At 65.3% G+C, this 14,635-nt stretch overlaps 1 protein-coding gene across 1 annotated transcript; it reads left to right on the plus strand.

The window, feature by feature from the left end:
* Positions 1-1,030: 1,030 nt before the first annotated feature.
* NPR1 (natriuretic peptide receptor 1) lies at positions 1,031-14,479 on the plus strand (the record flags this gene model as incomplete). Its single annotated transcript, XM_083878789.1, has 21 exons — positions 1,031-1,721; positions 4,520-4,719; positions 4,963-5,076; positions 6,159-6,294; positions 6,459-6,550; positions 6,636-6,771; positions 6,844-6,928; positions 7,004-7,124; positions 7,524-7,598; positions 7,779-7,856; positions 7,971-8,075; positions 8,221-8,292; positions 8,536-8,695; positions 9,844-9,999; positions 10,490-10,658; positions 10,955-11,101; positions 11,814-12,006; positions 12,666-12,840; positions 13,497-13,595; positions 13,897-13,988; positions 14,219-14,479. The coding sequence occupies 21 exons, from the start codon at positions 1,031-1,033 to the stop codon at positions 14,264-14,266; spliced, it is 3,144 nt and encodes a 1,047-aa protein (XP_083734915.1). The 3' UTR covers positions 14,267-14,479.
* Between the last annotated feature and the right edge of the window lie 156 nt (positions 14,480-14,635).

The following is a 14,635-nucleotide window of genomic DNA, read 5'->3' on the forward strand; positions in this document are numbered from 1 at the left end:
ATCAGGGCGGGAAGCGGCCAATGGCGGCGCGCGCCGGGCGGCCGCTGGAGGGGGCGCGGGCTCCGTGGATGGAGCGCGCGGCACCGCAGTGATAGAAGCTGCCGGCAGGGGGCGGAGGGCAGCAGCAGAGTGGCGCAGCGGGAGCGTGCTGGGCCCATAACCCAGAGGTCGATGGATCGAAACCATCCTCTGCTAGTGACACTCTTTTCTTCTCCACGCGAGATTTGTTTTGCTCGTTAATTTATTTGTTAATTGAGTTCTTAATGCTCCTTAATGGTTTTTCATGCGCAGAGGGTCGGCAGCAGCGCAGGGTTACCGGGATTGTCCCGGTTGTCACCCGGCCCGCGCCCACCCGCGTCCCCGGGAGCTGCGGGCGCACCGTGGCCGGACCATCGCGCGCGTCCCCGCTATCAAGTGTGTCCCCCACCCACGCGTGTCCCCAGGCTCTGCCCGTGTCCCCCCGAGCGCTGCCAGTGTCCCCCCCGACCCCCGAGGGGCATCACCGGGGTCACCCCCCGCTGCCCGTGGGGCCGCCGCGACCCCCCCGCGGGGCGGAACCTCCCCCGGAGGTGGGATGGGAGCCCAGAGGTGTCCGAGCCCCCCCGGATCCCCCAGAGCCGCGTGGGGACAGCGGTGGGTCCGTGGTTCGGGACGTCCCCTCCGCCCCAATGAGTTTCTCGACCCCCCGCGCCCCACGCGCGACCGGCTCAGGGCGGCACCGGGCGGTGACAGCGGCCGGGACCCACCGCAGGGAGCGAACCCACCCCTGCCCATCTCCCCCCACCCCAAACCCCATCCCACCGCCCCCACGGGGGGAATTCTCCCCCGCCCTCCCGCGGGCGGCCCCATCCGCCGCCGCCCATCCCGGCTGGAATGTCGTGGGGGGAGGACGGGGCGGGCAGGAAGGAGTTAATCGGTGTGGCTGATAACGGCCCTTTGTGTCACCAGTGGGGGGGGCCCGGCCAGGGCTCGGCCCCCGCGGCGGGGGCGGACGGGGGTGGGTGGAAAAGCCTCTCTCGCTCCGTGGGCGATGCCGGCGGTGCTGGCCCCGCTGCTGGCCCTGCTCCCGGCCCTTCTCCCGGCCGCGGCGACCACCCCGACCCCGCTGACCCTGGCCGTGGTGCTGCCCCGCCGCAACCTCACCTACCCCTGGGCCTGGCCGCGCGTGGGGCCCGCCGTGCGCTTGGCCGCGGCCGCCGTCAATTCGCGGCCGGATCTGCTGCCCGGCTTCGCCCTGCGCTGGGTCTTCGGCGACAGCGAGGACCGCCACGGGCTCTGCTCGGAAATCGCCGCGCCGCTGGTGGCCGTGGACCTGCGGCTCGCCCACCAGCCCGCGGCGTTCCTGGGGCCGGGGTGCGTCTACCCGGCGGCGCCCGTGGCCCGGTTCACCAGCCACTGGCGGCTCCCGCTGCTCACGGCGGGGGCCGAGGCTCACGGCTTCGACGACAAGAGCGCGGAGTTCGGCCTGACCACCCGAACCGGCCCCAGCCACCGCAAACTGGGCGAGCTGGGCGTGCAGCTGCACCGGCGCTTCAACTGGACCCGGCGGGCGCTGCTGGTCTACTGGGACGGGCGCGTGGACGACCGGCCCTATTATTTCGCCGCCGAGGGTTTGTACGTCCAGCTGCCCGCCCTGAGCAACATGACGGTCGTGGACGTCGTGTTCCGCCACGGCGACAACTTCTCCTTCATCATCCAGGAGATCAAGGCCAAGGGGCGCGGTGAGTGCCCGGGACGGGGAGGGGGACGGGGACAGGGACAGGGACAGGGACAGGGACAGGGACAGGGTGGTGCACAGCCCTGCAAGGGACTGCAGAGCCCTAAACAGGAGTGCCCGGCCCCACATGGGAGTGTGGAGCCCTAAACTGGGGTGTTTGGCCCTATACGGGAGTGCAGAACCCCACACGGGGGCGCACAGCCCCACAGGGGTGTCCCCAGCCCCACACGGGTGTCCCCAGCCCCACAGGGGTGTCCTCAGCCCCACAGGGACACCCATGGGTGCCCCAGGCTGGGCGCGCCTGTCTGTGCCCGGGTGTCCATGGCCATACATGGCTGTGCACGGCTGCACTGGGCTGTGCCCGGCTGTGCCCGGCTTCACACGGGGGTGTCACGGGCGTCCCTGGGTGTCACGGGTGTCCCTGGGTGTCACAGGTGTCCATGGGTGTCCACAGGTGCCCATGGGTGTCACAGGTGTCCGCAGGTGTCCGTGGGTGTCACATCTGTCCACAACTTTTCAGGGGCGTTTGCAGCTGTGCCCAGCTGTGCACGACCTCACAGGGGGATTTTGTGGTTATTCTGTATCTGTGCAGAGGTTTTTGGTGGCCAGGCAGGGCCGTGCACAGCTGTACACGGGGTTCTGTGCGTGTGCACAGCTGTACATGGGTGTTCCATGGGTGTGCACAGCTGTACACGGGTGTTCCGTGGGTGTGCACAGCTGTACACGGGGTTCCATGGGTGTGCACAGCTGTACACGGGGTTCCGTGGGTGTGCACAGCTGTACACGGGTGTTCCGTGGGTGTGCACAGCTGTACACGGGGTTCTGTGGGTGTGCACAGCTGTACACGGGGTTCCGTGGGTGTGCACAGCTGTACACGGGGTTCTGTGGGTGTGCACAGCTGTACACGGGTGTTCCGTGGGTGTGCACAGCTGTACATGGGTGTTTTGTGGGTGTGCACAGCTGGACACAGCTGCTCACAGGTGTGACGGCCGTGCACATCTGCACACAGCTGGGCAGGGCTGTACACAGCTGCACAGTCATTCGAGGTTGTTCGTGGTTGTTCATGGCTGCTCACGGCTGTTCAGTTGTTCAGGGTTGTTCAGGGTTGTTCACAGTTATTCACGGCTGTTCACGGCTGCTCATGGCTGTTCATGACTGTACATGGTTAATCACAGTTGTCCATGGCTGTACCTGGTTATTTATGGCTGTTCACGGCTGTTCACGGCTGTTCATTAACAGCTTTTCATGGCTGTTCACAGTCATTCAGTTATTCACAGTTATCCACGGCTGCTCATGGCTGTTCACAGTTATTCACTGTTGTTTACAGTTGTTCACGGCTGTTCACGGCTGTTCACACTGTTGTTCAGGGCTATTAATCACAGTCACTCACGGTTGTACAGGGCTGTTCATGGCTGTTCACAGTTATTCACGGCTGTTCACGGCTGTCCATGGCTGTTCACGGTTGTTCAGGGCTGTTAATCACAGTCATTCACAGTTATTCCCGGCTGTCCATGGCTGCTCACAGTCACTCCCGGCTGTTAATCACAGTCACTCCCGGCTGTTAATGACTGTTCACGGCTGTCCATGGCTGTTCACACTGTTGTTCAGGGCTGTTATTCACAGTCACTCCCGGCTGTTCACGGCTGTCCATGGCTGGCTGTTCACAGTCACTCCCGGCTGTTATTCACAGTCACTCACGGTTGTACAGGGCTGTCCATGGCTGTTGTTCACAGTCACTCCCGGCTGTCCCCAGCACCACTCGCCCTCCACAGCCGCACACGGGGGTCCCGCACACCCCCCTGGAGCTGCTCCTGCCCCACCCCGACCCCCGGACCCCCCGGACCCCTCCCCATCCTGTGTCCCCCCGGGGTCTCCGGGCGTTGTCACCTGTCCCGGTGTCACCCCGGGCTGGCTCTGCCCCGTTCCACATTTTGGGACCCCAGGGGTGCATTTTGAGACCCCCGGGTGTGCATTCTGGGCCCCCCGGGTGTGCATTCTGGGCCCCCCGGGTGTGCATTCTGGGCCCCCCGGGGGTGCATTGCGGTGTCCCCCGGCTGGAGGGGCCCCCGGGGTCACGGTGTCGCCGGGAATTCCATCAGCGCCGCGGGGAGGAGGAAACGGAGTCGGGAAAACAGGAAACCTCGGCCCCGCGCCCGGGGCAGCGCCGGGCAGGGCACGGGACGGGACGGGGGGGCGGCAGAGGGGGCGGGACCCCCACCCCGGGGACAGCGACAGCCGGGCCCGGGTCACGCAACGGCCGGGGACCCCCGGGGTGCGGGGCCGGGACCCCCAGAGTGTGGGGCTGGGACCCCCGGGGTGCGGGGCCGGGACCCCCGGGATGTGGGGCTGGGACCCCCGGGATGTGGGGCTGGGACCCCCGGGGTGTGGGGCTGGGACCCCCGGGGTGTGGGGCTGGGGTCTGCAGGGGTGCAGCGCTGGGGTCTGCAGGGGTCTCCAGGGGATGTTGGGGGTCTCAGACCCTGGTCACACAATGACCAGGGACCCCCGGGGTGAGGGGCTGGGGTCTCTGGGGTGTGGGGCTGGGGTCCCGGGCAGTCGGGGCTGGGGTCTCCAGGGGTGTCCCAGGGGTGTTGGGGATGTTGAGTCCCTGTCACACAATAACCAGGGTCCCCCAGGATCCGGGGCTGGGGTCTCAGGCAGTCAGGGGTCTCAGTGGTCGGGGGTCTCTGTGGTCGGGGGTCCCTGTGCTCGGGGGTCCCTGTGTTCGGGGGTCTCTGTGTTCGGGGGTCCCTGTGGTCGGGGGTCCCTGTGTTGGGGGTCCCCGCTGACGCCCCCCCGCAGTGGTGTACCTGTGCTGCGCCCCGGACACGCTGCGGGAGCTGCTGCTGCAGGCGGAGGCCGAGGGGCTCACGGGGGGCGATTTCGCCTTTTTCTACATCGACACGTTCGGGGCCAGCCTGACGGGCCGGAGCTTCCCCGAGCCCCGGCGGCCCTGGCTCCGCGGGGACCCGCACGACGCCCGCGCCCGCCGCGCCTTCCAGGTGAGTGGGGGGCGCGGGGACACGGGGACACGGCTGGGGGGGAGCGGGGACACGGGCGGGGGGACATAGGACACGGCTGGGGGACACAGACAGTCCCAGGAGGGCAGGGACAGTCCCAAGTGAGCACAGGGACACACACAGGTGGGCACAGAGGGTCCCAGGTGGGCACAGAGGGTCCCAGGTGGGCACGGGCAGCCCCGGCGGCCCCGCCCCGCCCCTCCAGCCGCTGTCCCCCCTCCCCAGGCTGTCACCATCATCACCTACAAGGAGCCCGAGAACGCCGAGTACCGGCCCTTCCTGCAGCGCCTCAAGGAGGAGGCGCGGGAACATTTCAACTTCTCCGTGCAGGACGGACTGGTGCGACCTGGGGGCTCCGGGCTGGGGGCTCCGGGCTGGGGGGACACGGGGACAGGGGACAGAGGGGACACAGGGTGGAGCCGGAGCTGCCGGGATGGATCCGGGGGCGGGGACCTCCAGCTGTGCCCTGTCCCGGGCTGTCCCGGGCTGTCCCGGGCTGTCCCCGGGCTGTCCCGGGCTGTCCCGGGCTGTCCCCGGGCTGTCCCGGGCTGTCCCGGGCTGTCCCCGAGCTGTCCCGGGCTGTCCCGGGCTGTCCCGGGCTGTCCCCGAGCTGTCCCGGGCTGTCCCGAGCTGTCCCGGGCTGTCCCCGAGCTGTCCCGGGCTGTCCCCGGGCTGTCCCCGAGCTGTCCCCGGGCTGTCCCGAGCTGTCCCGGGCTGTCCCCGGGCTGTCCCGGGCTGTCCCGAGCTGTCCCGGGCTGTCCCGGGCTGTCCCGGGCTGTCCAGAGCTGTCCCCGAGCTGTCCCTGGCTGTCCCGGGCTGTCCCTGGGCTGTCCCGGGCTGTCCCGGGCTGTCCCGGGCTGTCCCCGGGCTGTCCCGGGCTGTCCCCGGGCTGTCCCCGAGCTGTCCCGGGCTGTCCCGGGCTGTCCCGGGCTGTCCCTGGGCTGTCCCTGGGCTGTCCCGGGCTGTCCCGAGCTGTCCCGGGCTGTCCCGAGCTGTCCCGGGCTGTCCCCGAGCTGTCCCGAGCTGTCCCGGGCTGTCCCCGAGCTGTCCCGGGCTGTCCCTGGGCTGTCCCGGGCTATCCCCGGGCTGTCCCGGGCTGTCCCTGGGCTGTCCCGGGCTGTCCCCGAGCTGTCCCAGGCTGTCCCTGGGCTGTCCCGGGCTGTCCCAGGCTGTCCCGGGCTGTCCCGGGCTGTCTCGGGCTGTCCCGAGCTGTCCCCGAGCTGTCCCGGGCTGTCCCCGGGCTGTCCCGGGCTGTCCCGGGCTGTCCCGGGCTGTCCCGGGCTGTCCCCGGGCTGTCCCCGGGCTGTCCCGGGCTGTCCCTGGGCTGTCCCGGGCTGTCCCGGGCTGTCCCGGGCTGTCCCGAGCTGTCCCGGGCTGTCCCCGGCTGTCCCGGGCTGTCCCGAGCTGTCCCGTGTCCCCAGATGAATTTCATCGCCGCCGCCTTCCACGACGCGATCCTGCTCTACGCCCAGGCGCTCAACGAGACCCTGGAGCGCGGCGGCTCCGTCGGGGACGCCTCGGCCATCACCCGCCAGATGTGGAACCGAACCTTCTACGGTGAGACCGGCCCGGCCCGGCCCGGCCCGGCTGTCCCCAAACCCGCCCTGTCCCTGTCCCCATCCCGCCCCCAGCCCCAGCCCCCGCCCCCAGCCCCGCTCCCAGGGCGATATTTTGGGACCGGCCGCCCCCTCCCCAGCCCCTCACCGCCCCTCCCTCCCCAGGGGTCACCGGCTTCCTGAAGATCGACGAGCAGGGGGACCGGGAGAGCGACTACTCCCTGTGGGACATGGACCCCGAGCAGGGAAACTTCCAGGTGAGCCCCGGGGAGGGGCAGGGGGGGCCGGGGGGGGCTGCGGGGGCTTCCCCCCCACCCAATTCCTTGTCCCCCTCCCCCAAAGATCGTGGCCAACTACAACGGCACCACCAAGAAGATCCAGATGGTGCCGGGGCGGGATTTCCACTGGCCGGGGAACGCGGTCCCGCCCGACGTCCCCCCGTGTGGCTTCGAGGGCACCGACCCCCAGTGCCGCAAAGGTGAGGAGGGGGAGCCCAGAGACCCCCGCCCGGCCTCCCCCGGGGCGCTGACCGCTCCCTCCTGTCCGGCAGCCTCGCTGTCCACGCTGGAGGTCCTGTCGCTGGTGGTCAGCCTGATCCTCATGGCCATCACCGCCACCTCCTTCTTCATCTACAGGTGCGGGGGCTCGGGCGGGGCGGGGGGCGAGGGCAGGGGTCTCACGGGTCTCACCAAACTCCCCCCCGGGCTCAGGAAGCTGCAGCTGGAGAACGAGCTGGCGGCAGAGCTGTGGAGGGTGCGCTGGGAGGACGTGCAGATGAGCACCATGGAGAAACACCTGAGGAGCGCCGGCAGCAGACTCACCCTGTCCCTGGTGGGCGCCGGGACCGGGGGGACAGGGGGGGACAGGGGGGGACAGGGGGGACAGGGGGGACCCGGAGGGGACTGGGGGGACCAGGGGGACAGGGGGGACCGAGGGGACCAGGGGGACAGGGGGGACCGAGGGGACATGGAGGGGACCAGGGGACACGGGGGGGACTGGGGGGACCGGGGGGAGTGAGCCTGGGGTCACCCTATTGCCTCTCTTGGGGACCAGAGACCGGGGTCACCCCGCAGCCCCGCTCAGGGACAGGGATCCTGGGGACAGGGGTCACCCCACAGCCCCGCTGAAGGATCAGGGATTGTGGGGACTGGGGTCACCCCACAGCCCCGCTCGGGGACAGGGGACGGGAGGCTCGGGGTGCCCGGGGCTCACCCCACACCCCTGGCACAGAGGGGCTCCAACTACGGCTCGCTGATGACGGGAGAGGGGCAGTTCCAGGTGTATGCCAAGACCGCCTACTACAAGGTACAGGGCCGGGGGAGCCGGGGGGACAGTCCTACAACTGTCCTCACCCTCCTTGTCCCCCGTGCCCCACCCCCCATGTCCCCCATGTCCCCCATGTCCCCCCATGTCCCCCCATGTCCCCCATGTCCCCCCATGTCCCCCCATGTCCCCCATGTCCCCGTGTCCCCTGTGTCCCCTCAGGGTAACCTGGTGGCCGTCAAGCACGTGAACCGCAAACGCATCGAGCTGACCCGCAAGGTCCTGTTCGAGCTCAAACACGTACGTGGGTGACCCCTGGGGTGTCCCTGGGCCTGAGGGGGACACGGGGGGACCCCTGTGGGGTCAGGGACACGGCGGGACCCCGGCCCAGCCCTCTCTGTCCCCCCCGGGCAGATGAGGGACGTGCAGAACGAGCACCTGACGAGGTTCATCGGCGCCTGCACCGACCCGCCCAACATCTGCATCCTGACCGAGTACTGTCCCCGCGGGAGCCTCCAGGTACGGCCGGGACCCTCCCGGGGCTGGGAGGGGACAGGGACCCCCGGTCTGGGGGTGTGAGGGGACAGGGACCCCCGGTCTGGGGCTGCCAGGGGATAGGGACCCCCGGCCCGGGGCCAGCCCTCACCCCCACCCGTGTCCCCAGGACATCCTGGAGAACGAGAGCATCACCCTGGACTGGATGTTCCGCTACTCCCTCACCAACGACATCGTCAAGGTAGTGGTGACGTTCCCTGGGGGGGTCCCCAGACCTGTGGGGGTCCCCAGTCCTGTGGGCATCCCTCAGCCCATGGGGTCCCCCAGCCCACAGAGGTCCCCTGTCCCACAGAGATCCCCACCTCACAAGAATCCACCACCCCACAGAGATCCCAATCCCACAGGGATCCTTCATCCCACAAGAACCTCCCACCCCACGGATCCACGAGGTCCGGCCACACCTTTGCCCTCCCCGCCCCTGCAGGGGATGCAGTTCCTGCACAACGGGGTCATCGTGTCCCACGGGAACCTCAAGTCCTCCAACTGCGTGGTGGACTCGCGCTTCGTGCTGAAGATCACGGACTACGGCCTGGAGAGTTTCCGGGTGGCGCCGGACCGCGACGACACCCACGCGCTCTTCGCCAGTGAGACCCTCCCCACCACCCCAAAACGTGTCCCCAGAGTGTCCCCTGGGCTGAGCCCATGTCAAAATGTCCCCAAGAATGTCCCCAAAAGTATCCCCAAAAACATCCCCAAAAGTGTCCCCTGGGCTGAGCCCGTGTCAAAAGTGTCCCCAAAAACGTCCCCAAAAACGTCCCCCAAAAACATCCCCAAAAACATCCCCAAAAGTGTCCCCCAGACTGAGCCCGTGTCAAAAGTGTCCCCAAAAATGTCCCCAAAAGTGTCCCCTGGGCTGAGCCCGTGTCAAAAGTGTCCTCAAAAATGTCCCCAAAAGTGTCCCCTGGGCTGAGCCCGTGTCAAAAGTGTCCTCAAAAATGTCCCCAAAAGTGTCCCCTGGGCTGAGCCCGTGTCAAACATACGCAGGAAAACCTGATGGTTCGTTTTGAGGATCTCAGAGAGCAAAAGACAGAGCGAGGGGAGAACTCAATAAAAATGTTCACAATACTCAATAAAAAAATGCACCTTTATTTAGTGCCAACCAATGAGATAGTGGGGAGAGAAATAAGGAATAGTGAGAAAGAGAGAGAAAGAGGGGAAGGGGATTGTAGCTACAAGTCCCCGAGGCCTGACACGATCTTCTCCAGTGGGGTGATCACAAAAGTGAGTGGGGGTCTCCAGAGTCTGTATAGGTTGGTCAAGGTGGGGACCAAAGTGAGGGCACAGAGCCAAAGGAGGAACCAGAATGAGGGGCACAGAGCCAAAGGGACCAAAGTGAGGGGACAGAGACAAAGGGAACCAAAGGGACCAAAGGGAGAGGACAGAGCCAAAGGGACCAAAGCAAGGGGCACAGAGCCAAAGGGGGAACCACCCGTGTTGAGGTTGGGTGCTCAGGAATGTTGGGGTTGGGTGCTCAGGAACAAGCTCCAAGCTGTACCCCTGGCACGGACAGACCAGTTTGGACAGGCAGCCTCGGCTCAGCCCACTGTGACCAGTCCCATTGTCCTCTGTTCTCATGGAGATTCACACCAGCCCTCCCAGACTTGGCAAACATTCCACCTCAGCCAGGCCAGGGGCTCCTTTCCCAGCTCGGGGGTCTCTCAGATCACCGAAAACAGTCGTGAGGCTCATCCCAGCCCCGGGCAGGCTCTGACCCCCGTCCCCGGTGCCGCAGAGAAGCTGTGGACGGCGCCGGAGCTGCTGCGCATGGAGGAGCCGCCGGCGCGGGGGACGCAGAAAGGCGACGTCTACAGCTTCGGCATCATCCTGCAGGAGATCGCCCTGCGCTGCGGCGTCTTCTACGTGGAGGGCCTGGAGCTCAGCCCCAAAGGTCAGGGGGGACGTGGGGTGGGTGGGGACACGGTGGGGACATGCCCGGGGGGATGGCAGGACCGGCTGGTGGGGTGTGGGTGTGGGGACGGGCGGTGGGAAATGATGGTGGTGGGGTCTGGGAGGTGTCGGGGGGTGGTTGGAGCTGGGGATGAGTTACTGAACCCACTGAGGGGTTCTCGGGCGTATCAATGGATTGTTGGACCTGCTGATGGGTTCTTGGACCTGCTAATGAGTTACTGGACTGGCCAATGGGTTCTTGGACCCACTGAGGGGTTGTTGAACTCATCAATGGATGGTTGGACCTGCTAATGAGTTCTTGGACTTGGTGACAAGTTACTGGACTGGCCATTGGGTTTCTGGACCCACTGAGGGGTTCCTGGACCCGTTAATGGGTTCTTGGACCCATTAATCGGTTCCTGGACCTGGTGATGAGTTCCTGGACCAGCCATTGGGTTTCTGGACCCACTGACGAGCCCCCGGCCCCGCAGAGATCATCGAGAGGGTGAAGAGCGGGGAGCGGCCGAGCTTCCGGCCCTCGGCCAACGTGGGCTGTCACCTGGAGGAGCTGGGGCAGCTGATGCAGCACTGCTGGGCCGAGGACGCGCTGGAGCGCCCCGACTTCAACCAGATCAGGGTCCAGCTCCGCAAGTTCAACAGGTGACACCGCGGAGCCCGAGCCACGGGCCGGGGGTGACCCCCAGAGAGAGTCCCCGGGTGAGGGGTGACATCCAGAGAGGGTCCCGAGTGGGAGGTGACCCCGAAAAGGGTCCCCAGGTGGGAGGTGACCCCCAAAACTGGTCCTCAGTTGGGAGGTGACCCCCAAAAAGGGTCCCCAGGCAGGAAATGACCCCCGAAAAGAGTCCCTACGTGGGAGGTGACCCCCAAAAAGGGTCCCCAAGTGGGAGGTGACCCCCAAAAGGGCCCCCAGGCATGAGGTGCCCCCGTTCCCGCAGGGAGAACAGCACCAACATCCTGGACAACCTCCTGTCCCGCATGGAGCAATACGCCAACAACCTGGAGGAGCTGGTGGAGGAGCGCACCCAGGCCTACCTGGAGGAGAAGCGCAAGGCTGAGGCTCTGCTCTACCAGATCCTGCCCCAGTGAGCCCGGGGAGGGTCCTGGGCTGGGGGGATTGTGATGGGGGACCCTGTTCTCACACCTCAGGGGTCACCAAATGTCACCCCTTCACTCAGAGGGGTCACACGTGGGAGTGGAGAGGACAAGCAGGTGGCAGCAGAGTCAGACACGGAAAAATCTTTATTTTTTATGACTCCAATTAATTTATTTACAGTTTTTACAGAAGGTCAGGATTGGCCTAAAGGTGGGTCACGACCTCCTGACCCCGTTGGTCACTGTGTGACCATCAGTCAAAGTTCTCCTCTCAGAGAACAACTGTGCAAAAACACACAGATAAATTCTAAAAATACACACGTGGTTTACGTGAGAGGGTGTGAGAGTCAGGCTGTGTTTCGTGGGATTTTATGGGATTTCATGGGACTTCACAGAATTTCAAGGAATTTCATGGAATTTCACAGAATTTCAAGGAAAAATTTAATGGAATTTCATGGAAAAGCCACCTTGGGATCTCATGGAAAACGTTCCCCTTGGAATCTCCTCTCTCTCCTCCCAAAAAATCCCCCAACCCAGCAGCTCCCACCCAGAATGGCCAAAAAAAAGGGGAAAATTTTTCCCCCCATTACAAACACCCCAGGACAGCCCCAAAAAAATCCCTGCAGGTACAAAATCAGGGGGGTCACCCTGGGGAGGGGCTGTGCCCACCCTGACCCCCCCCTGCCCTGTCCTTGTCCCCAGCTCGGTGGCAGAGCAGCTCAAGCGGGGGGAGACGGTGCAGGCGGAGGCCTTTGACAGCGTCACCATCTACTTCAGCGACATCGTGGGGTTCACGGCGCTGTCGGCACAGAGCACCCCCCTGCAGGTGGTGACGCTGCTCAACGACCTCTACACCTGCTTCGACGCCATCATCGACAACTTCGACGTCTACAAGGTCGGGGGGACACCTGGGGACACCTGGGGACGGGTGGGGACATGGTGGAGGGTGTCGGTGTGTCCCTCTGTGGGATGGCAGAGTCAGGGAATCCCAGAAATCCAGAATCAGGGAATTCCAGAATCAGAAAACACCAGGAATCTGGAATCAGGGAATTATGGAATCAGGGAAACCCAGAAATCCAGAATCACGGAATGCCAGAATCAGGGAACACCAGAAATCCAAAATCAGGGAATCACAGTATTACAAAATCCCAGAATCCCAGAGTTCCGGTTTCCTAACAATGTTAATATTCCAAAATCCCAATATCCCCAAAATCCCAGAATTACTGAACCAAGCATAACAGAACCACAAAAACCAAGAATTACATAATCCCAGTCATAACAGAACCAGAATCCTGTTGTTAATAATAATAATAATATTCTAATAATAATAATAATAATCCCAGAATTAAAGACTCCAAACACCTCAGAATCCCAGGATCACCCAACCTGTGCCCCATCCCCTCCTCGTCCCCATCCCTGAGCCCCAGGTGTCCCCCCCAGGTGTCCCCCCCAGGTGTCACCCCCAGGTGTCCCCCCCAGGTGTCCCCGTGTCCCCGCCCGGGCCTGGCGCTCCACAGGCCTTTCCCAGCGGGAATTCCCGGTGTTTTCCCGCAGGTGGAGACCATCGGGGACGCGTACATGGTGGTGTCGGGGCTGCCGGTGAGGAACGGGAAGCTGCACGCGCGGGAGGTGGCGCGGATGGCGCTGGCGCTGCTGGAGGCCGTGAGCTCCTTCCGCATCCGACACCGGCCCCGGCAGCGCCTGGAGCTGCGCATCGGGATACACACCGGTATGGATCCTTAGGAATTCCATGGAAATGGGAATGGGGAACGGGCATCGGGATACACACCGGTGGGATGGGAATGGGAATGGGAATGGAAACGGGAATGGGAATGGGCATCGGGATACACACCGGTGGGGATTCTAGGGAATGGAAATGGGAATGGGAATGGGCATCGGGATACACACCTGTGGGATGGCAATGGGAATGGAAATGGGAATGGGGAACGGGCATCGGGATACACACCGGTGGGATGGGAACGGGAATGGGGAATGGGAATGGGGAATGGGAACAGGAATGGGGAATGGGCATCAGAGTCCACATCGGTGGGGATGGGAAGTCCAGGGGAATGGGGATGGAGAATGGACATTGGTGTTCACATGGGTCAGTATCCTATGGGAGCAGGAATGGGAGCAGGAATGGGGTCAGGGTCAGGGACAGGGATGGACACGGCAGCCACAGCGATCAGCGGGGCAGGGGACACGGGGACAGGGACATGGGGACAGGGACACAGCCAGAGGGGATGGGGCCTGGGCACCCCCCGGGCTCTTGGGAGGGCACAGGGGTGGCACAGTGGGACAATGACCCCTTGGGGTGGCACAGGGGTGGCACAGGGGGACAGTGTCACCTCAGGGTGACCCAGCAGTGACCCGCCGTCCCCGCAGGGCCGGTGTGTGCCGGGGTGGTGGGGCTGAAGATGCCGCGGTACTGCCTGTTCGGGGACACCGTGAACACGGCCTCGCGCATGGAGTCCAATGGCGAGCGTGAGCACCGGGGGACAGCGGGGACAGGGCGGACAGCCTGGGGACAGCCCGGGGACACCATGGGGACACCATGGGGACAGCAGGGGACAGCCAGGGGACAGCCAGGGGACACCATGGGGACAGCCAGGGGACAGCCAGGGGACACCACGGGGTGCTGGGAGGGATCAGGGGACACCCCAGGGACACTGCAGGGGCTGAGGGGGCTCAGGGGACACCCTGGGGACACCCCAGGGACACCCCAGAGACACCCCAGGGACACTGTGGGGACACCCCGGGGCGCTGAGGGTCCCACCCCCCCCAGCCCTGAAGATCCACATCTCGGAGGTGACCAAGGCCGTGCTGGAGGAGTTCGGCGGCTTCGAGCTGGAGCTGCGGGGGGACGTGGAGATGAAGGTGGGCCCTGAGCCCCCCTAAAATTGCCCTGACCCCAAACTGCCCCAATCCCAAACTCCCCATAACCCAAACTGCCCCGACCCCAAATTCCCCTAAACCCAAACTGCCCTGGCCCCAAATTGCCTTGACCCCAAACCTGCCCCAAACCCCCCACTGCTGACCCCCCCACCCCAACCCTCGGGGCAAACCCCCCCCGACCCCCGGGGTGACCCCAGCCCGTCCCCCCGCAGGGCAAAGGGAAGCTCAGGACCTACTGGCTGCTGGGGGAGCGCGGGTGACCCCCCTGCACCCCAAAATCAACCCCTGGAACATCCCCCGACCCAAAAATCAGCCCCCGGAGCCCGGGGGGCACCACGAGCACAGACCCCTCCCCGGGCCGGGGGCTGGGGGGTCCCGCCGGGTCGCTGCGACCCCCAAACGGGCCCCGGACGGGACCCCCGAGCTGGGGGGGTCCGGGGGGTCACCAGAGCTCTGAGTTTTGTAATAAAGCTGCTGAGGACGCGCTCGGGCGGCTCCGGGTTATTTGGGGAGGGATCTCCGAAGGGCTGCGGGAATTGAGGGGGTCCAGGGGGATGGGGGTGTCCTGGAGATTGACTCCCCGGGGGGGTCTCAGGGGGTTTTTGGGAGGTCCTGGTGGGTTCTCGGGG

The sequence above is a fragment of the Zosterops lateralis genome (assembly GCF_965231275.1).
Source record: "Zosterops lateralis genome assembly, chromosome: 27".
NCBI classification, from domain to species: Eukaryota; Metazoa; Chordata; class Aves; order Passeriformes; family Zosteropidae; genus Zosterops; species Zosterops lateralis.